A 24,030-nucleotide genomic window follows, 5' to 3' on the forward strand; every position below is an offset into this window, starting at 1 on the left:
CGATACGGCTACTCCCCCGTATCGCTACTCCCCCGGCTCGTTACTCCCCCGTACACAGAAAATGACTGGATAACCCTGTGATAGTAAGTTGGCATGAAATATTGTTTTTCCGGACACATTTTCTGGATAAACAAACAAAGAAACAAACAAAACAGCTGGACAGGGGGCGGGGGTTGGTGGGGGTGGGCGAACAATATTTCATGCCAACTTACTATCACAGGGTTATCCAGTCATTTTCTGTGTACGGGGGAGTAACGAGCCGGGGGAGTAGTGATACGGGGGAGTAACGAGCCGGGGGAGTAGCGAGCCGGGGGAGTAGCGAGCCGGGGGAGTAGCGATACGGGGGAGTAACGACTGATCCCACATGTAATGGCACCATTCTTTGCAAAGTACACAGAATTGCGTGCATGTCCCATTTGTTTCTAGGACGTTATGAACGTTTGCAAATTTTTCACGGAAAACGGCGTCCATTCTCGGGTTCTGTTTGCTCCAAGTACTAGCGCGAATCCAGATGAGGGTCTTTGTCATCGTTCTGCGTAATTTGGAGAGGCTGCTATTTGTAGTTTTAAATGTATTGCATATCAACTGCAGCTACTCAGCAAAAGCACCACAAAAACCCTGGATTTGTTGCTGTTTTTCAGGATAGTGGTCGCTTTACTTTACACGCTAGATTAGCCTGACTGCGCGATGGATTTGAACGAACTTTGTATGACTTGTTAGGTAAGACACCAAATAAACCTTTTGGTGTAAAAAATGCAAAATATCGTTCAGTTTAAGTCGCCGTTTTGACTGTTGATGGTGAATCATGCCGTCAAAAAACCGCCATTTTTGAGGGTAGGCTTGGTCACGAACATGTGACGTCATGCACAAATATTGCTCAGGTTCCTGAAAGGCATTTTTGAGCAGAAGAAAGACAGATCTTAAAATACACGTTAATTTCTGACCCAAAAACTGCTGTTTAACATCTGGGGTATACCACTGAAAAAATATCCTTAACTTTTTGGGCTCAGTGTACATGTTGCGCTGTTGCTTTGCAGGAACAAGTCTCGCAATAGAGATGGCCAGCTTGGGTTGGAACCAAAACGCCTGTGCCCCTGCTGCAAGACTTCTCCACGTCGCAGCGAAGCCATCCCACCATGGGATAACCCGCTAGGCCCGGAAGACGCGCCGCCCTTCTCTCTCGACGGAAGCCCGAGATCCTCCAACCCGAGTGATGACGTCAGTGATCGCGATGGCGTCAGTGATGACGTCAGTGATCGCGATGACGTCACAGTGTCTAGCCTGTCCAGCAGCAACGTTGGCGCAACATGATGACACGAGGCCAAGCAGGAGGGAGTGTCCAGTGGTTGGAGTCGCAGCCTCCTCTGACCATAGATTCTGATGGCAGGCTCCAAGGTCGATCTTACTCTGCCACCACGATTGGCACAGAGGTGAACTAAACATGGAACATCAGTCTCTGATTTAAGACTCTGTCCTCGGAGACATAGCACTCACTGTCTTCAGCTTGGGTCAGTAGCGGCAGCATGTTTACGTGACGACATTATTCGCACTATGACGTCTTCTCGAACTTTGTATCGCTTTGACGCAAGAGGCGGGTTTACCGGCTTTGAAAGAGAGGGTTACAAAAAGACGTCTTGGATTGAAACGTCAGTGTCGTTTGTCTTTACGCGAGAGATATGATTGATTGGAGACTTTGTCATGAAAGCGGTTGACTCGACACTGTGTTTGGCGCGGTACACTAAGAGTGTGTCCGTTCTGAGCAAACAGGGAGCAATACCCAGGTTGACTGCCCCGAAGCTTGTCACGGGAATGTGGTTTCTGGTCATGCCGGCAGAATTACTGACGCAATCCAGCTTTTAGTGCCCCTCCACAACCTCCCACAACTCTCCCCCCTCTCCTAACACACATACACACACACACACACACATACACACACAGGGCCAACACACACATACTGACACCAACACACACACACTGACACACACAGACACACACACACTGATACATACACACTGACCGCTGACACACAGGCGCACACGGCACGCACACACACACACACACACACACACACACACACACACACACACACACACACACACACGAGACAATGACAAAAGGTGACGTTTTCATGTCAGTATGTCCCAAATGACACCATCAGTACATTTTTCATTCTATCTAATCTGTTTTCGTTCTATTTTTTTCTAATAACATGCGTTAACAATTGATTGCCAACTGGAATGGAAGAGCACAAAAAGTGTAACTTGATATGTAGTTTCTCTAGAGGGAAAAACATCTTCCACTTTCATGTCAGTGTGTCCCATGCAACATACATTTGCCAAACAGCTATGTGTAAGTAGATTATTTGTTAGTGGTATAGAAAATACTGATCAACAATCAAAGTCAGTTTTCACATTCATTTTCTACCTATTTCTTATTTGTCTATTCTTTTGGCAATGGTGAAATGTCAGCAATCGTGTGTCATTCGGGACAGTAGACATGACACCTGACCTTTTGTCACTGTCTCACACACATACTGATACATACACATACACACTGACACACACTACAAACACATACCCTGAGAGACTCACACACACCACACACACACACGCACACACACACACACACACACACACACACACACACACACACACACTGACTGCTGGCACTGACTCACACGGCACACACACACACTGACTGGCACACACCCAAGCACACACACTCAGACACACTGACAAACACACACGCGGGCACGCACACACACTCACTGACAAACATACACACACACTTACACACATACACACTACGCACACACACACACACACTACACACACTTCCTGATTACTGACTATGTGGCGTGCGCGCTTAGAGGGAGGCAACTCCTCCTGACTTAGCACTGAGTAAAAGCACAAAGACCTAACCAAATCTGCAATTTCCTGGTTACGGTTAGATAGTTTTCATGTTTTCGTGTTAACTGTAACAAGGACAAGAGTATCAGCGTGATATTACGTTTTAGACTTGACTCAAACAACAGTTCCGTAATACACGAATAGAAATAACGTGTTGTTAAATGCATGTTTAGCATCAGAAGTACTAGTCACAAAGCCCCACCCTACTTGTTACTTTCAAACCGATACGTTCGGCGTGAAATAACCTTTATTTTATGTTCCATTCTTTGAAGTCGTATCAGATGATGGAATAGACTTCCATCATCGCCGATAGCGGCAACCATAACTAACAAATTAATAAGTTACGATCAGAATAGCAAGTGCATGATGCCAGTGAGCTCTGAACTCGTTCTGTAAGAACCGAAGTTGCAATGTAATTTCACAATTATAACTCTATTCGTGAACAGTTGTTATTGTTGCTGTAATAAGAACAAGCGTATTACAATAATAAGAACGTGTCTTATTTTAGATTTTTATTCAAACAACAGTTTTATTATGCAAGAATAAAAAGTACGTCTTTTGCCTGTTTACCATTAGCCTGAAGTACTAGTCACCGTAAGTGAACTCACAGTACAAAGCTTTTTAAACCATATGCCAGGTCACACACACACACACACACACATACACACTGACACACACACACACACATTGACACACACACATTGCACACACCCACACACCACCCACACACACACTCACACAAACACACACACACCAGGGTTTGTTTCAAATCCATATGGTAATTCTTTCAGCGGTTACCTTATTTTCTATGATCTTTGAAAATGTCCACATTTCTCAGTTTAGGGACAATTCGACGACGCGAAGCGTTTAGTGTAGGGCGCTAAGCGTTCGAACCTCCTATGAGGGTCCAGGGGCATCCCCCCCCCCCCCCTTCCCCCCGGAAAATGTTGATAACAACAAGGACAATGGAGCAATCCGTCGTGTAATCTGAGCCAAGAAATTTTCCCTGATACACACCTTCCAAAAAGCAAATGTAAGAAGACAAATTTGGATCAAAACAAGGACAATTGACCGATCTGGTGCAACCTGAGCCAACAAATTACCCAACTACTTTCCCAACCCGTTACTTAGAAGACAAAGGCCGACTCCTGGGGGGGAGGGGGGGGGGGGGGGGGGGAATGAAAACTTTAATAACAATCAAGAAAAATTGAGTAATCTGGTGCAATCTGAGCCATCAGTTTTTCTTTATTTTCAAACTAATTTTTGTCTTCTTCTTTTTTTATTTTTTTTATTATTTTTTTTTATTAGGCTAGGAAACCTCGGAAACCCCCCTGCATCCGCCCCTGCACACCCCCCACATACACACACACACAAACACAGACACACCACACAGATACCCTGACACGCGCGCGCGAGCGCACACACATCTTGCATTTCAACTGGTAACTGTTTCGCCACAAATGGTTCGCACGCTTACAGGGAGGCAACTCTTCCTGACTATCACTGTCGACATGACTCTCGTCATGCAGTTAAACACCTAAGCAAATCGGCCATTACCTGGTCACGGTGGATACCATTTAGTTTTTAGTGATACTTTGTTACAAGAACAAAAGTCAAGATATAATATTACTTGGTTTCAAGAAATAACAAACAATTTTGTTTCCAACAATACAAAAACTGCTGTTAGTTTTTCTAGTGCTTATCATCAGAAGTACTATTTACAGAGTTTGTATTCAAAATAAACCAAAACTTCCCCCTGTAGAAGTATCGTTATATTATGGTTTTATTTTGGAGTTTCTGGAGCCATGCGTGATGATGGAATCATTTTCATCATTGCCAACAAATGGCTGAATACTACTTGAAAAATATATACTGTTGTGTACATGATGAAAAATGCTAGGCAGATAAGAACTTGTAAGTGTTAACCGGTATTTTTAATTTGACACGTGCGGAGTTTTAAACTAAATGTGTATGACTTTGATTATGGAAAAAAAGAAAGTACCGGAAAATAACCACAAAAATGTCACTGTGAGAAATTAAAAAAATAAAATAAAAAATTACAATCCTTGTGATATACCCTGACGAGAAAAAAAGTGAATCAAGAACTGAACGCACACACAGAGACGTGCACAGTAGCAAGCACATGAGCGCTTGTGCGCAGACACACACACACACACACACACACACAATGCGCACTTTCAACGGTCTCAAATAATTAAAAGCTGATCACGAAGAGTTCAACCGGTAAGGTATTTTCGAGTTTAGATGGGGTGCAGTAGAAAAAATATACCTGGGGCGGTGGCATGTGAACTCAGAAAAATATCTCAAGGCCGGTCCGACAATAACATTACTAGTGTACTGGGTTAAAAGAAAATGCTGTTATATCAGTTAAAATGGGTTGTGAGCAAAGCCATGAATGCGTTAGTGGTTATGCCTTTTTTTGTGACAATGCGAGTTGCACAAGGCTACAAAAACAACGTGTATACTAAGTGCGGTATTAACTATAATTATTAATATTATTATTATTATTATTATGGTTATTGTTATTGCATCTCTATACTAATGTACTTGCATAAAAACTGCATGCGATGAAAGCACTGCAATTATTTGATTGTTTAAACCAGCATCATAAGTCATTTAGGAAATTGCAGCTTTAAACAGCAATTAACATGATGGTTCAGAAAAGAAAAAAATTGGAAGATTACCCACACTGGCACACTCAGTCACCGGCACACGCACACTACATAATCATCACATACACACACACACAGATACACACATGCACGCACACACACACGTGCGCACTCACTGACACTCGGAGGCATACGGCTGACACGGCACTCACACGGCACACACACATAACTCACACCGTGCACACACATACACACACACAATCACAAACACACACACACACACACACATACAAACACAAACACACGCACGCACGCACACACACCCACACACACGCACACACGCACGCACACACACTGCCGCTCTGATTTCCACGTGGAGTGCACGCTTAGAGGGAGGCAACTCTTCCTGATTAGCAAAGAAAACACAAGCACCTAACCAAATCTCCAGTTGTTTCGTCAAGTTAGATAGTTATCATGTCTTACTGTTTGCTATGATAAGGAGAAAAATAAAGATGTGATTTCACATTTTAAACTTTATTTAAACGATAGTTTTATTATGCAAAAATAGAAAATAACATGTTCCTTATTACATGATAACCATCAAAAGTACTAGTCGCAATGTTACCTTACAGTACTAATTACTATCAAACCACGCGACTGTAGCAAAATTTATAAGTAAAACTTATTACATACTTTGAAGCCATGTTAATAGATGATGGAATATTCTTTCATCATCGCCGACATAGGCAACGGTTACCATAGAAAGTACGGTTCGGTATACACCCTATGACGTCGGTCTCAGGGGGGAATTCAGCTTCTCGGCATAAAACTAGTTAATAATTTCAAACCAACTTCGAAAGCAGTAGACAAAATAAATGTATGCCAAGGGTATTGCAAAATGGAAGAAGCTCGAAGGAGTACTCGGAAGCGAGAGGTTGCGAGTTCGACCCTGGGTCAGGGCGTTAGCAATTTTCTCCCCCCTTTCCTAACCCAGGTGGTGGGTTCAAGTGCTAGTCTTTCGGATGAGACGAAAAACCGAGGTCCCTTCGTGTACACTGACTACATTGGGGTATGCACGTTAAAGATTCCACGATTGACAAAATTGTATAGGCATAGATAAAAAATGTCCACCAAATTACCCGTGTGACTTGGAATAAAGGCCGTGAAAAGTAGGATATGCGCCGAAATGGCTGCGATCTGCTGGTCGATGTGAATGCGTGATGCATTGTGTAAAAAATTCCATCTCACACGGCATAAATAGATCCCTGCGCCTTGAGTCCTAGTCTGGAGATACGCGCGCGATATAAGACTTCATATAACATTAAAATAGTAACAGGTCAGCCACTACCATTACTGGGTAAAAAATATACACTGACGCAGCAGTTAAACTGAATGACTTGTCAACAAAAAAACAAAAAAAGATGAAGTGTCCATGCTTTCGCCGTGAAAGTGCTTCGTTAATCCAAAGGCGTTTGCTAACAGTGTGTATAATACGTGTTCAGTGTTTATGTTCACTATTACTCAGTATTATCATTATTAGACTACTGTTTCGCAGTGTGGCCCGCACGCTTAGATGGAGGCAGCTGTTGACCGCACAAACTGCACACACACATACACACTCACACAGGCTCCGCGCACGAACACATACACACACACACACACATACATATATATATATATACACACTGACACACACACACCGTGCACTGACACACACACACACACACACACACTGACACACATACACACACCGACTGACTGCGGCACACACACTGACACACACACACACACACGCTCACACTCACACACGCTCACACTCACACACACACGCACCCATTCTGATAATCATCGATCCACGCTATCGTTCATAAATGAGACCCGAAGGGAAGTAACTCATTCCAGCGTCGCGGACGACGCTGGTATCTGCGGTTGGGAAGACTTTTGAGGAATTTGCCTACAGGGCGCCGCCATGTTTTCTGTGCTCGACTGCGAGCAGACCACAGGCACATTACACCCAAAATTCTTGTAGGCATACACAGACGCAACATAGCATATACAGACAATAACACCCACAACACTTCAACTGCATATGAAAGGAATAAAAATAAATCCGCAAATCAGTCGCGCACAATACACCAGTTAGAAAAACAAGGAGTACCAAAGCGGCGTGCAGAAACTAAACTGACTCGGAGACTGAGAGGAAACATTTATCACACGATGTGGATAGCAAACATTAAAATAAAACAGATAAGTCAAGCAAAAAATAAACACAAATATCGAAAACACAATAAACAAAGGTAAAGAAAACAAAAAGAGATGCTTGCCGACAGTCACAGTGTGTGTGCGTGGTTTGCCGTGTGCGTCAGCGGGGTGTGTGTGTGTGTGTGTGTGTGTGTGTGTGCGTGCGCGTGCATGCGTGCGTAGGCTACGTTCTTGCGTGTGTGCGTTCGAATGAGAAAGAAGAGAGAGAGAGAGGATTGAACAATGAGGTCACGTTCTCTGTCACATGAATACATATACACACACTGAAGGCTACTTCGGACACGAACACTTGCCAACAACTGTGGTTGGACATGCTTTTGAAATGTAATATTTTTTCGACATGATTTCTGGACATACGAATGCCGCTGTGTTGCCTACTGATGTTGCGAATGATGAAGGTTTTGAGTTGACTGACCTTGAGGAGGGATTGCATCAGGCGTTTATCGTCTCAAATTATATCCTTGCTACTTTTCAGGAGTCAACTATTGCCATTCATGGTAACTTGGATAGTCAATGTTTTTATTTGTTTGATTCCCATCAAAGAAACAGAAATGGTAACCATTCTTCAAATGGCGCTGCAGTTTTGATGTCATCAAGTTAATTCCTTTGCAGAATTGATTGATTTTCTCAAAAGCCATTATCAATGTGTTTATCAATTAACACCTGTTCATTTCTGTCCAACTGCAATGCAAACTCAATGTGGAGGAAACAAGGATTCATTACAAACAAGTCATCCCTGTACATCAACAGATTTATGTACCTCAATCAATACTGCTAGTATGAGTGACAGGAATCTAAAAGAAAAAACAACCAAACGCAAATGTACTACTACTTCTACGACTCGTTTGAATGTAAAACAGAAATGTAACACTATCTGTGACAATGACGGTTCTACGACTCGTTTGAAGGACAGTATAGATCGAACCTTAACCCACAACTACGACAATTTGTGTCAGACTTTTTTGAACAGGAAAATATGCCTCTGTTCAACAGTAACCAAAACATGGAAGATGTTTTTGAAACTTTACAGAAATGTAACACTAGCCTATCTGTGACAATGTTGCTTTTGAATTGAACCCACATTTGTTGAACAGGAGAGAATGTTCCTGTTCAACAGTGCCCAAAACACTGAATCTGACGTTTTTGAATCTTTTCTGTCATCTAACTGAATCTGACGTTTTTGAATCTTTTCTGTCATCTAACCCAATTGCTCATGACTTCATCGATCTTGAACATGCCTACTTTTCAAAGAAAGACAGACAAAAGCGAAATCTGCATGTTAGCCATCTGCCTGAAATGGTCAATGCACTTTTGTAAAATTGTCACAGCTGTTATGCACTTTTGTGAAATGGTCAGTGCTGTTGTGCACTTATGCAAAACTTGGTGCTGTGCTGTTAACATTTGAACAAAATGCATTTTGTTCAAATGTTTAGTGCAACTTGCTACTATATAATCGCTGTATGCGCTTTGTGGTAATAATGCACTGTTGTGAAAAGTTTGCGCTAAATGTTGGCACTATGCATCATTGTTGGAGCACCCTCCTGTAGATGCACCATGCTGAAAAATGTACTTATGAATCAAGCATTGACTGAAATAAACAATTTATATATCCAGCACAACATGCAATTCATTAACTTTTGACCCTAACCTTTAACACTTCCCAAAATAAATCTTTGGTGGACATTGCATCGACGCTGTTCATTTTGAATGAACATTTTTCTTGTTTTACCTGAGTTCAGGATGACACACACCGTACCGTGCCGGCATTTCAACTGATTAGGGGCAAATTACTCTTGCGCAGTCAGCGACGCTGCATGCTGCGATAGGGGTTATGACGAGTATTTGGCCTGTTTTCTTTTCACGCAACGTGTAGCGGGCTGGGAACAAAATTACCTCAATAATATGCAGTGCGTCGTCTGTGCTGCTGACTCTGCGCAGATGTAATTTGCCCCTAACCGTTTCGCCACTATAATTTTTACTCGCACGCTTACAGGGAGACAACTCTTCCTGATTATCACTGGCGACTGACATGTCAGTCTTTCAGCATGCGCAGTTAAACATCTAAGCAAACAGGCCATTATTTGGTAACCTTGGATATTATTTAGTTTGTGGTGATACTGTGTTAAAAGAACAAAATTTAAGTTGTAATGTTACTGTCTGTCAAGCAAATAAAAGACAATTTGTATTTATAACAATACGGAAAGCTCTTGCTTTTAATCATGCATATCATAGTCACCAGAATTACTAGTCACAACGTTTGTATTCAGTACGAAGATCACCTTATCCCGAGCGCTTTAGAGTTTAAACAATCGTTTTACTAATTTTGACGCCATGTCTAATGATGAATCTATATTTATCATTAGCATAATGGCCCCTAATGGCTTAAGAGTTACAAAACTATATGTTACAATAAGTTCTGAGAACCCCGAAAAATTTGTGAATTTCCACTATTACTAGTTTTTTTTAAAATATCCTGAAATGTTCAGTGATATTGTAAATTTTCCTGAATTTTGCGGGCCGTATTTTTTTATGAATTTACTGAACAGTCAACACACACATGCACACGCTCGTCATCGGCGCTTTCCGGAAATGACCTGCGCTTTGTTGGAATTCCAACAATGGCCGCCATTGTAGGAATTCCAACTTTGCGCTACGCGATTCTAGAAATGTACCGCGCGCATAGTGAGAATTCTGCTCTTTCTTAGAATGTCATGTAAAATGATACAAGTCATGTTGGCATATGATGATCCTTGCGTTTTAAAATGATCAATGCTTAGTCTCGAAAATGCAGATGCATTGTATAACGCACCAAACCAACCGAATTACAACAAACAAAAACACTTTTGATAACCTCGGCGGGCTGGAACAACACAGATCAACGTCACATCCCACTCGACCAAAACGCACCAATTTGACGTAATTTTTAACGTCACAGTTTCAAATCTTACATTTTACAACAAAAATCCCAACACAACAAGAGTGTTCCGGTATAACTTCTCACTGGTAACTATCGATTGTAATGATTTTATTCAGTCTTAATTGATTATATATTAAACTCACACAGTCTCTCTGGACTGCAGATACAACATTACTTCACTTTATTGACTGAGCTTAGGCTCTTGTCACTGCATTGTAATCTAGGCTCATGAAACGTAATGTGAAAGTCTGTGTGCTATCATGATGTGATTGATTGTTGCAAAATTTTGAGTCAAATCAAAGATGATTTCAGCCTGTCGTAAAAAACTAACACTCTACTCTGAAAAAAAGAATTGTGTTCAAAATAGATCAAGACCGTGCAACAGCAATTAACTAGCTAGCTGCATGCGCTGACTGTCAGAGAATTGTTACACAGTGCAGGGGCGGACGAGGGGGGGGGGGGGTGCACAGGGTGCAGGTGCACCCCCCTCCAGCAAAAAAGAAAAAATAATTTGGAAAGCTGATTCTATGACCATTTCTAAGTTCAAATGGCACCAGATGGCACCATTTTGCTTCTTTGGGCCACAAATTTTTCTGGGGGGGGGCATGCCCCCGGACCCCCCTAGCAAATTCGGGCGCTTCGCGCCCATCACATTCACTTTCAATTCAAAGTGCACCCCCCCCCCCCCCCCCCTCTTATAAAGGAACTGATCCGCCCCTGACAGTGTACCCCCCCCCCCCCCCCCAATTCAAGACTTCCCCTGTATAAGACCTTGCTTTTATATATACCTTATTCATGACCTGTGAAAAAGGGTATACTTTTTTGTGCCAGTCGAAGGGTAGCCATTTCTAGAACGAGGCAGCTCGTTTCCGGAAATACGGCGCTTTGTTGGAAATCAAATGAGGTTTCGGAAAATCCCGATTATTCCAACTCTGCCCCGGATTCTTACTTTGCGCCCAACACCAACAATAGTCAGAACAGAGAGAGAGAGAGAGTTCTTTCCCTTGAAAAAGTTCATTTGTGTTAGAGACAATAAACAGTCATCTCATGACCGAAGTTGGAGGGACGCTCAGAGGCTGTCAGTTCCGACGATTATTTGTCATTATTTGACAGACTGGTCATGGTCAGTCTGTCTCGGAATGTTCGGCAGCCGGGGGTAAGTTCGTTGCTCGAACTGAAGCGTGAAAATTGGGTATTACTGGCGACATGTCTGTCGTAGCATAAATTTGAATATGAACGAAACGACTCCAAATTAGCCCAAACTTTTGTGTTTTACTTTTAGTTTTACTTTTTACTAGTTTTAGTCCTTTCCTCAACTCCAGTTACATCCAATTAAGATATTGTTGCTGGTAGATCGAGTCCTTTCAAATTAAACGCATTGCGCTGGACAGCCTCATTGAGGGAAAGCAGCTAAGAGTAAGAAGTGAAAATTGAATGTTCTGTGTGTTAAACATACCCCCATTTCTCAGCTTTGAGGCATGGTGAGTGTAGCTAGAAAGTAGCATTTCTTTGGGAGGGCTCACTGCGAGGAAGGGGAGGCTTTGTGCAGTTTGAGCAGGCAAGTATCCCTCTTGAATTGCTCACCATGCAAGAACACATTGTGTCTGCATAGCTGCCAATTCCATAGTGCAGAAGATTCTAACGGATTTTACTGAATGTCTTTAATTCTTTCCTGGCTAGCACAAAATCGTTTCATATAAACTCTCGCTCTCTAGTATTTTTTGCTTCAAGTTAAAGGTACAAAACAGGCGTTCTGTTTCCATGTGTGTCACTGTGTGTGTGTATGTGGTTTTTTTTTTAAACTAAAGTAGTAAAGAGTAATGAAACAGGTTTTACCAGGGTCAGACTCAGAGGTCCATAATTCTTGTGTAAATTGTACATTTGAAACTAAGTAACATTGCATCAGTCAGTGATCCTGTCCTTATTAAGTCCCTTTTCTGTTTTTTTGTCAGGTTCTATTCAATGATTGCCAGGCCAGTACCTTGTTCTTCAGGTGACACAGTGTCATACTGTGTAACACAAACAAATGTAACATGTTCCATTGTTTGTCAATTTCATCAAAAAGTCAGTCAATTGTAACAGTCAAGTTTGGTGAGGGGGGGGATGTCATTCTTCTCAGACAGCCTGAACAGTTAGCATGACGTTTGATGACAGTTGTAACACCATCAGTCGTGTTTTGTGCAGGGGGGTGTGACGTTCTTCTCAGACAACCTGAACAGTTAGCATGACATATGACGACAGTTGTAACAGTACACCAACAGTGGTGTTTTGTGCAGGGGGGCGTGACAGTCTTCTCAGACAACCTGAACAGTTAGCATGACATATGACGACAGTTGTAACAGTACACCAACAGTGGTGTTTTGTGCAGGGGGGGCGTGACGTTCTTCTCAGACAGCCTGAGCAGTAACCATGACTACCTACAGTTCTAACACTAACACTAACGGTGGTGTTTTGTGCAGGGGGGCGTGACGTTCTTCTCAGACAGCCTGAACAGTTATCATGATGACGACCCGCTCTTGGAGTCCATGCCCGTGCTCCCCCAGGAGCCGGTGGTCAGCCGCTGGATGGCCGAGGAGATGAAGAAGTTCCGCACCATCAGCACGCCCAAAGCCATCCTCTTCGCTAAGTTTCTCTATGTAAGGCACACAAAAAAATAGGTGTGGTTAAGGTAACATAACCAAAAAAATAGGGTAGGAAGGTAGGCAATAACTTTTTTTTTTTAACTTTTTTTTCTAATGTGTACAAATTAAACCTACTTGACAGGGAAATAAGTGTGCGACTCGAGCGCTGTCGCTTTCATTGCGTTTTCTGCACTCGGTTTTTTCTTCTTTTTTTTAATTTTTTTTATACAAATGTAATAAAAAGTTATAGGGTCGGCCCCTAAAAATAGGGTAGGTCGGGTTACCGTAACCACACCTATTTTTTTTTAGGCCAAAGTGTGGGTGCAAGTTGGAGTCGGTTTAGATTTTTTTTTAAAACAAGAATCGTAGGTTATTGGAGCGTTAAATTTATGACCAAAAAAACTATGTTACAAATCAATCCCCACCTCTACTTCTACCTTACACTTACAGATGTGAGATTTTTTTTAATGAATTTGTCATTATTTCCCTAGATTTTAAATTCCCCTCTGAAGTCTTATTGTGTTTTCTGCACTCAAAATCACCTTTTAACAACTAGGAATTCAGTACTAAGAGATAAAACAAGACTTAGCTCGCTAGGAGTGATTTCATTTTCACTACAAATTGTGATTTCATAATACAGTGGACGCCGCTTAATAAAACCGCGGTTAATAGAGCCAGCCGCTTATAAAAGCCGATTTCAGACGGTCCGGATTTATCACTATATCTTATGTATTAGAAAAAGCCGGTTAATAAACCCAACCCGCCGCTTATTAAAGCCAGTTTTCTCAGAGAAATCACGTAGTTTGTGACTAAAACTCACATTATCTTGTTCTTGTAATCGCTCAAGTCATAGGCCTATTTATGTCCACGCTCACGCGTATCACGAAGTAACCGAGTTCAGAAAAGAATGTCAGTCAATAAAAACCGCACGTGTTGAGTTCATAAATTGTGTAGCTTTGATCGCGTGTTGTGTTCATGACTAAATTAAATCAGTTTACTGTTTTCTATCGGATTGGCAACAAGAGGGATTTAATCATACATGCCGAAAAGAAAACGCCAGGATTTGACAACAGACGAGAAACTGGAAATTTACAAGAAATTTGAACCATTCGCAGACTCAGTGAGAGAACTAATGTGGAAGATGACCAACAAACAAACACTCATAAAATTGTTCTTCTCTGCCGAGTAATGATTCGTGACAGTGACAGTGAAATTATTGATGTACCGAAGTGATCAAAGTACACGTACATGTACATAATTAAAACAAAAGTTCAACATCCTTCGTGAAGTTTTGTTTAGATTCAAACAAGTGTAAATGACGCAAACGGTTCGGGAATTCCCGACAAAAGAAAAGATCCGCACGCGGCACTGGCAACTTCAGTGTCAGCTGAACACGAGAGCGTTCGGTCTTTTAGAAGATTTGTATCTTGAAATTAAAATTAACGAATATCGCGCTGTCCGAAGGAAAGGAGTACATATCGGACAATGACCACGCTCAGGCTAAAACGATAGGACATCTGACCGACATGCGGCAATGTGAATCGGACATTTGGGGATTTTCATCGTTATATGTCCGATGTCCGACGCCTAACGACATCCCTGCTTCCTTGAATGGAATGCCTGTTAATACTAGCACTGATTCGCTTTGTTGTGTGTGTGGCAGGTATGTCTAGGTCTGTCCGTGTACCTCATCCCCGTTTTCTGCCGAGAGAGGCAGTGCGGGCAGCAGGAAGTGACATCACTAATGATGTACGTGCACGGCGGCATGTGGTTCCTGCTCCTCTTGGTGCACCTGTACTTGAACCACGAGCACCAACGCTCCCTGCTGCACGGATACTTCTCCTTCCACCTGGAGACACGCACGCTGAAACGAGCGCCGCTTTTTATCAACTCTGGTGGTGAGTTGAACGTGTTATAATAAAAGAGTTGGTGATGATGCATTTTTATTATTAAAAATAAAAAATAAAATAAAAAAACAAGAAAGGCAAGTTTATGAAACGTTTAATTACACTCAGTCTGCTTTACAGTGGAACCCCCCTTTTAAGACATCAACAAATCAGAAAGTCAGGTCTTACAATGGGGTTCCACTGTATAATGAACGAGTTGATGTTGCTTTATTTATGATTTGAATTTTTTTGTTAAACTCCACAAGAAACGAGCAGGGTAAGTTTATGAAACGTTTAATTATAGACAACATGAATCATTCACAAGAACCTGGATATGTCGATCTTTGCGGTGTGCTACCATTGTATCAAGATACCACATAAATGATAATAATGGGTTATGTATTTATTCACTTATGGTTATCTATTCTTTGCAATGTTTTCATGCATCATGCGAGCATTTTTGGTGATCCACTTGGCTATTGCGCCCCTCCTGTCCAGAGTTATTTCCAGACTGTGCCCATTGACCTGTATGTGTGTACTTGATGTATGTGCAGCCAATGCCATGATGGTGGTGCTGTCCAAACTGCTGGACTCGGTGTGTCACTGTAGTGGATACATGTATGTGTGAACTATGTGTGTGCAGCCAATGCGATCATGGTGGTGCTGTCCAAACTGCTGGACTCTGTGTGTCACAAGGACGGCCACTGTCCCTTCCTGACCAAGACGCGCTACCTGCAGATACTGGTCTCCCTAGAGGTGGTCATTGCTCTGGTCCTGCTCTTAGTTTACCTGGGTGAGTGACCATTGTAATATATATATTGACTGACCAAGACATGCTACCTGCAGATACTGGTCTCCCTAGAGGTGGTCATTGCTCTGGTCCTGCTCTTAGTATACCTGGGTGAGTGGGGTTAACATTGTAATATGTATGTATTGATTAAAAATTGTATAAAAGTCATATTTGGGCGGGTGACAGACTACAAGAGTGCATGTTTGTGTGCGTTAAATATCACAGGAATCCTGGGGCGGGGATGTAGCTCAGTCAGGGCGGGGATGTAGCTCAGTCAGGGCGGGGATGTAGCTCAGTCAGGGCGGGGATGTAGCTCAGTCAGGGCGGGGATGTAGCTCAGTCAGGGCGGGGATGTAGCTCAGTCAGGGCGGGGATGTAGCTCAGTCAGGGCGGGGATGTAGCTCAGTCAGGGCGGGGATGTAGCTCAGTCAGGGCGGGGATGTAGCTCAGTCAGGGCGGGGATGTAGCTCAGTCAGGGCGGGGATGTAGCTCAGTCGGTAGCGCGCTGGATTTGTATTCAGTTGGCCGCTGTCAGCGTGAGTTCGTCCCCACGTTCGGCGAGAGATTTATTTCTCAGAGTCAACTTTGTGTGCAGACTCTCCTCGGTGTCCGAACACCCCCCGTGTGTACACGCAAGCACAAGACCAAGTGCGCACGAAAAAGATCCTGTAATCCATGTCAGGGTTCGGTGGGTTATAGAAACACGAAAATACCCAGCATGCTTCCTCCGAAAATGGCCTATGGCTGCCTAAATGGCGGGGTAAAAAACGGTCATACACGTAAAATTCCACTCGTGCAAAAAACACGAGTGTACGTGGGAGTTTCAGCCCACGAACGCAGAAGAAGAACAGAAGAAGACAGGAATCCTGAAATTCAAAATAAATTGGATTGATACATGAATCTATATATATATACGACTAGTGTCTGTGTGTCTGTGTGTCTGTGTGTCTGTGTATCTGTCTGTGTATCTGTCTGTGCGCGATGCACGGCCAAAGTTCTCGATGGATCTGCTTCAAATTTGGTGGGCATATTCAGGTAGACCCGGGACACGACACAACCTGGTCGATATTTCAACACGTGCTCTCAGCGCGCAGCGCGGAACCGATTTTGGTTCCACCTCAGCTATTTTGGTTCCACCTCAGCTACCAGGGCCCCCATACCGACACACCAAAGCCAAAGTTCTCGGTGGATCTTTTTCAAATTTGGACACCGTATTCAGCTACACCCCGGACACAATATCATCGATGAGATATTTCAACACGTGCTCTCAGCGCGCAGCGCTGAAATGATTTTAGTTTTTGTGTTCATTTCACCATTATAAGTAACTCTTCCTTATCTTCTCATCTTCTCCAGGTTTTCAGCGTTTACCTCCCTTCCTTCGTTTGGTGCACTTTTGTGTGACAAGGAGCGTCTTCGGATATTCCCGGCGTTCTGTTACTGTTATTATTTTTAGAAGGTCAACGCAGTGTCCAGAACGTAAATTGGACCCGTAAATTATCCTCACTGTCAAAGTGCAAAGGTCGAATCAATTTATAGCCACGCGAAAAATACACTGTCATCTATCTCTCTATAGATACGGCCTCTCTGTGTTTTTGTGTGTGTGTGTGTGTGTGTGTGTGTGTGTGTGTGTGTGTGTGTGTGTGTGTGTGTGTGTGTGTCTCTATGTGAGCAACACCTGTGCATTTTTCAGTTCTGTTTGTGATGTGGTCTGGCGGCTTTTGTGTAATTTTATGTACTGGCCTTCCTTTCAGAAGCTCTAACTTGCTCAGTCCTGTTTGAGTGGAGTTCGCCTCCAAAGGTGATGAACACGGTTACATTCGTCGACAAGGATGGGACTCGATATGGTCAGGAATGGCATTATGGCCACTGAATCATTTTCGTGTTGTTCCCATTCCACGAATCTGGGAGGGACCTAAGCTTGGCGAGCTTGGCGGGTCCATTGTTCGGACCCGGCGAAGCCGGCGTACGGCTCTAAGTACTTCTTCCCGGCGAAGCCGGCTACCCGGCGAAGCGGGTATTCATTCTAGTGTTACATGTATTTGTATTTTTAACCATGGAAGACATGTCATCTCCTGTTTCAGTGAAAACACTGCGCTTCAACAAGGCCAAAGAAACGCCTGACTTTTTGAGGACTGCCACCGGGACACAGACATCCCGGTCTCAGAGTCAGATAGGATACAGGTATTCAACCTTTTCTCCGGCTTTTGAATGTGAACTGTTAGGGAGAATAAGCCACTGGTAGAAGCCGTTAACTTAGCCTTAAGCCACGTGTGGCTTTGCTTAATACAAGGACGTAGTTGGTAAATTCAGTGTCACAGGGGACTTTAGATTCAAGTACTTTTCACAAATATGCGATATGTTTCTCCTCGAAATTACCACATCATTGTTACTCCTCTGAAGTTCCTTGTGGCACTGAATTTACTGCCTGTGCTGTATTGCGCAATGCTACATATGGTAAGTTGACGGTTACTACCAGTTGCTTATTCTCCCTACTAACATGAATATGCAGTTGAACTGTGGTGGTTTGGGTCAAACATTCAGTAGTGAATAGTGGGAAAAGTCTGTGTCAGAAAAGACTGAAGTGTTGGTTCCAACGCTCGTGACAGCCAGGAAAAGTGAGAGAGAAAAAAGTGAAAAAGAACACTTTAAATAGTCTGAGGTACTGTATCTTTTCTTCATTTGAAACCGCAGATGTTGCAGCAAGTACATTCCCCATGTTCTATGCACAGAAGCTAATTATAAACAAGAAATTCCTCCGCTAGGAAAAACACCCCCGTCAAGGGAAATAACCTTCTCAGTTGGTGGCAGTGAGAATGGTTATTTCCCTTTGACCAACGGGGGTGTGCCTCTGTAAGTCCTTGTATAATTTTAATCCACCAATAACTCCCTAACCGTGTGTTTGACTGGTCCCAATTTTTGTAAGGACCGTCTCAGGAATGTATAGAACCTGTTCACCAAGTTTGGTGACGATCGGTCCGTTCATTCTTGAGATCTACTTGCAAACACACAAACACACACACAAACACATCGAGTGAAACCTATACACACCCCTATACCGGGGATGTAAATACTGTCAAAACCCTCAGTGTGCAGACATTCGGCACGGACATTCTGAACAGTTTTGCTTAGGACTATATACACAGACTAGATGATATGGGTCTTTTGACCCATACTTTCCAAAGAAGGATTCAACTTACAAAGTAGGGTCCGACATGACCTACACCATCTGAACAGGATTATACATCTTACAGCCTCTGTGCAGAGTATGGGTCGTACACTACCCACTCCATCTGAATAAGGATAAACACCATCATTCCTTCTGTAATTCTATATGGGTTGTCCATGACCCACATCATCCGGACTCAAATTACGTCGTTATTTATTTGTTTACAAAGATAATCCTTCCAAAGAAGGGCTATTGGTGAGGTCGAATGGTGTTTAACTTTAAGCATTTCATGAAGTCTCAAGCCAAAACTCCCAATAGTTTCAGAGATACAGACGATTTTTTAAGGCTCTGGGTTGTCCAGGACCCAGGAACCACGGTGAAGGTTAGATTAGCTAAAGGTGTAAGACTCATCTAGATCTTAAGTCTTGAAAGCCTGTCCTTGTCTGAGCGAAGTTGAATCTGGCCGCACAAAGCTTTAGCACTTGAGTTTTCGGTAAAAAAGACTTTGCGAAGTCGACTTTGGCTGTAGTGTTGGAACTGACGCCAGTCGTTTCTGTGGCAGGCCGGGGTCGTACGAGGAAGAGAAGGTGAGGTCGATGGTGTTGATGTGGTACGAGGTGTTCTTCTGGAAGGAGAAACGCGTCAGTCTGTGTCGCGACATCCTCTGTCTCAACGACAAGCTGAACCAACTCGACCACCAAGACAAATCACTCTGAAGCCTTGAGACCAAGGTAATCACTGCTGCTGATTTAATTTAAATCCGTCTGACGGGCACAGTGGCGTAGTGGATACGACATCGGCCTCCTAATCGGAAGGTCGTCAGTGCAAATCCCGGCCGCGGCCACCTGGTAGGTTAAGGGTGGAGATTTTTCGGATCTCCCGGGTCAACTTATGTGCAGACCTGCTAGTGCCTCATCGCCCTTCGTGTGTGAACGCAAGCACAAGACCAACTGCGCATTGAAAAGATTCTCGTATTACCCCCCCTACTGAATTATTGAATACTGTATGTGTTGACAGGGTTGTTCAAGTGAGTGTTCTTGAAACTTTTTGTAGTGTATAAATATGTATGTTTAGGTCATCACTCAGTGTTTTGGAGTGTGTTGTTTTGGCATTGTATAATTTTGGATATTTGTTGGGCTCTGGGGTAGTTGTTTTATATTCACTGTATTCATTGGATTTTACCATGTGCGGGTGTGTGTATATGCGGGTGTGTGTGTCCGATTTGCTATTGTACATCGCTGTAAGCTCTGGCGAGAAGGAGCGATTAATAAGTGTTCATCATAATAATGATTATCATCATTATTGTGGTTGTTATTTTGTTCCAGAGCCCCGTTCGACATGCAGGCGTGGGCCCTGGGGCAGTGCTGGAACGAAGTGTACCAGTTGCGTCACGGCTGTGCCGGACTCATTCAGGAAAAAGAGAATCTCATCCATCGAGTGAAAGAACATCGCAGCGTCAACAGTGTCTCCATCAACTAAGGGGGGGGGGGGGGGGGGTGAAAAAAATCTCATTCATCAAGTCAAGGAATATCTCAATGCTACCATCAAGTAATTCAGGGAGAGAATGACGGAAGCGTTTCAATTTGACTGATTTCTATTTTGGATTTTGATTGTCGGGGGGGGGGGGGGGGGGTAAATCTTACATAATAAAGGCAAGTTTCCTTTCAACCTCACCGCAACTAGTGCAGGGAGGGGGTAAAGGAAATAACTTGGCTTGATTTATTATTCGTATCTTGACTGTCATTGGGGATGGTGCGGGTTGGTAGGGGAGGGGGGTGATTGAGGGGAGCGGGCAATCAGTATCCTATCCTAGTCTTGCTGTAGGTTTTTCCATGCAGCTCTTTCTCATTTTGGTGCTCAGTTTTTGGTCGTGTGTGTGTGTACATGTGTGCGTGCGTGTGTTAACTGTTAGGATTCACTGAGGCATGGCTTTCTTTTGTGTGATTGGATGCGAAACAAAAATGGGAGCTGTCGTGCATTATGTTTTGCATTTTGTACATTTATTTATTTCATCTGATGTGCTAGCGCATTTTGTTGCATACATTTGGCACTAGATGATTACCCGCTTCGCCGGGTAGCGGCTTCGCCGAGAAGAAGTAGAGCCGAATTGTACGAAGGAAAGGAGATAAACGCGCAAAACACTGGAGACCTTCTAAAAATAGTAACGTGCAGGGACCTTCTAAAAATAGTAACGTAGTAACGGGAATATGGATTGACGCCACACGGAGGAAGGGAGATAATCGCGGCTGAAAACACTGGAGAAGATAAGGAAGAGTTACTGGTTGTGGATCCCGACAACAACAAAAAACAAAAAACAAAAAAATCGGTTCAGCGCGCACAGCGCTGCGCGCTGAGAGCACGTGTTGAAATATCTCATCAATGAGGTTGTGTCCGGGGTGTAGCTGAATACGGTGTCCAAATTTGAAAAAGATCCACCGAGAACTTTGGCCGTGCATCGCGAACAGACAGACAGACAGACAGACAGACAGACAGACACTAGTCGTATATATATAAATAGATGCACAAGACCAAGCGCGCATGGAAAAAGTCCTTTTACTCATGTCAGAGTTGAGTGGATTACAGAAACATGAAAATACCCAGCATGCTTCCCCCGAAAGCGGCGTAAGGCTGCCTGAATGGCTGGTTTAAAACGGTCATACACGTAAAAACCCACTCGTGCAAAAGCGTGAGTGAATGTGGGAGTTACAGCCCATGAACAAAGGAGAAGAAGAATTAATTTTGCAAGTGACATGGGTGTCAATGTACCAGATGAGTTCACTGCACACGATACAGCCTGGCAGTTGATTGTTGGTATGTGTACAAGTGACATGGGTGTCAATGTACCAGATGAGTTCACTGCACACGATACAGCCTGGCAGTAGATTGTTGGTATGTGTACAAGTGACATGGGTGTCAATGTACCAGATGAGTTCACTGCACACGATACAGCCTGGCAGTGGATTGTTGGTGTGTGTACAAGTGACATGGGTGTCAATGTACCAGATGAGTTCACTGCACACGATACAGCCTGGCAGTTGAATGTTGGTCTGTGTACAAGTGACATGGGTGTCAATGTACCAGATGAGTTCATTGCACACGATACAGCCTGGCAGTAGATTGTTGGTGTGTGTACAAGTGACATGGGTGTCAATGTACCAGATGAGTTCATTGCACACGATACAGCCTGGCAGTAGATTGTTGGTATGTGTACAAGTGACATGGGTGTCAATGTACCAGATGAGTTCACTGCACACGATACAGCCTGGCAGTAGATTGTTGGTATGTGTACAAGTGACATGGGTGTCAATGTACCAGATGAGTTCATTGCACACGATACAGCCTGGCAGTAGATTGTTGGTATGTGTACAAGTGACATGGGTGTCAATGTACCAGATGAGTTCACTGCACACGATACAGCCTGGCAGTTGAATGTTGGTATGTGTACAAGTGACATGGGTGTCAATGTACCAGATGAGTTCATTGCACACGATACAGCCTGGCAGTTGATTGTTGGTATGTGTACAAGTGACATGGGTGTCAATGTACCAGATGAGTTCATTGCACACGATACAGCCTGGCAGTTGATTGTTGGTATGTGTACAAGTGACATGGGTGTCAATGTACCAGATGAGTTCACTGCACACGATACAGCCTGGCAGTTGATTGTTGGTATGTGTACAAGTGGAGGGATGTGTAAGCCTGGACAAGATCTGTGGTGGCTGACACCATCATTCGCACGGGAAGAAATGTACGGTTGAATAAAGTAAAAGAGATCTTTAGTTCCCACAATGTGGCAAATTCCTTATCCAACTGGGAGGTGAAGTGTTACGTTGTTTCTCTATGCATTTCTCTTTTTCATCAATATGTTGAACTTGAAGGGTAAAAAAATTGGGTGTCTGTGCGGTGTATTTGCAGCTCGTTTGTATGTGGTAATGGGTGCTGATAAATTGACATTGTAACTATGCTGTTGTTTGACTCGTAGCAAAAGTTATGAAAGTGTATTGTGCAAGAGAGAGAGAGAGAGAGTGTGTGTGTGTGAGAGAGGGTTGTTGTTAAGCATAGACTGCAAAACACTGACACTTATTTAAATTGCTGAAAACTGTCATTTTGGCACAGTTGCCGAATTTTGTCACGATGGGGGAGAGGTGATGCCAAGGAATGCTGACAAAGTTCCCCCAAAAGCTAGGGCCATTTCAGCAAATTCCTTGAAGAAAATAAATCTTAGCAACATTCCTCTGCGTGTGTGTGTGTGTGTGTGAATGAATGCTGTCTTTCTTGATGATAAAAAAAGAGGTGCATGTAGTGTGGTCTTTTAAATTCCACCATAATCTGTATTATTTCCTTTGTAATAAAACAAATGCAGAATGACAAATTGTTTTGCCTGAGGACTGTTTTTCATTGCGACAGGGTGTGGGATGAATCCATATGCACACACAGTTCAGATACATCCTGCTTGCTGCCGCGCCAGCAGAGAACATTTTCCCTCTTTATCTTCACTGCCCTGACTGCAAAACCCCTTCACGCTGAGGTGTTTTTAGACACGTCAGACACAGGGTGCACAGCAACAATTTCTGACAGAATACTGACGTCGTTGTGGAATTTTGGTGTAACTGGTTCCAGACAACTTTTCTTCAGGACAAAACTGCCTATTTCTATCATGATAGTGTTTATTTTTGTTCCTGATATGGATAGAAAGAGAAAAGAATGTTAAATCATGTATTGTCAATCATTATTTAAGAGAAAGCACAAAAACAAAATCGTCAAAAATTTAGTTACGCCAATTTTCCAGGACGTCATTGACACACGCTGTCGCCTAAAGAAAACACAACACAAGTTCATAATGATA

At 43.2% G+C, this 24,030-nt stretch overlaps 2 protein-coding genes across 4 annotated transcripts in view; both read left to right on the forward strand.

Moving 5' to 3' along the window:
• LOC138972368 (properdin-like) overlaps positions 1 to 1,645 on the forward strand; it is a 17,669-nt gene extending 16,024 nt beyond the window's left edge. For both annotated transcript variants that reach the window (XM_070345039.1, XM_070345040.1), the window contains one exon: positions 1,038 to 1,645. The gene's annotated coding sequence lies outside the window, so the exon portion shown is untranslated. The remainder of the gene's footprint in view (positions 1 to 1,037) is intronic.
• A 10,094-nt stretch (positions 1,646 to 11,739) lies between these two features.
• On the forward strand, positions 11,740 to 20,794 carry LOC138973810 (transmembrane protein 192-like). Of its 2 annotated transcripts, XM_070346524.1 has the most exons (7): positions 11,740 to 11,877; positions 13,181 to 13,357; positions 15,006 to 15,240; positions 15,872 to 16,021; positions 18,100 to 18,199; positions 19,747 to 19,915; positions 20,510 to 20,648. In XM_070346524.1, exons 1-6 carry the CDS (start codon positions 11,842 to 11,844, stop codon positions 19,898 to 19,900), a joined length of 852 nt encoding a protein of 283 aa, XP_070202625.1. In that variant the 5' UTR covers positions 11,740 to 11,841; the 3' UTR covers positions 19,901 to 19,915; positions 20,510 to 20,648. The 2 variants fall into 2 exon arrangements, with proteins under 2 accessions (XP_070202625.1, XP_070202626.1); XM_070346525.1 differs by lacking the exon at positions 19,747 to 19,915 and having other exon boundaries at positions 20,510 to 20,794.
• Positions 20,795 to 24,030: the final 3,236 nt, after the last annotated feature.

This window comes from Littorina saxatilis, linkage group LG8, assembly GCF_037325665.1.
Source record: "Littorina saxatilis isolate snail1 linkage group LG8, US_GU_Lsax_2.0, whole genome shotgun sequence".
In the NCBI taxonomy this organism is placed as follows: Eukaryota; Metazoa; Mollusca; class Gastropoda; order Littorinimorpha; family Littorinidae; genus Littorina; species Littorina saxatilis.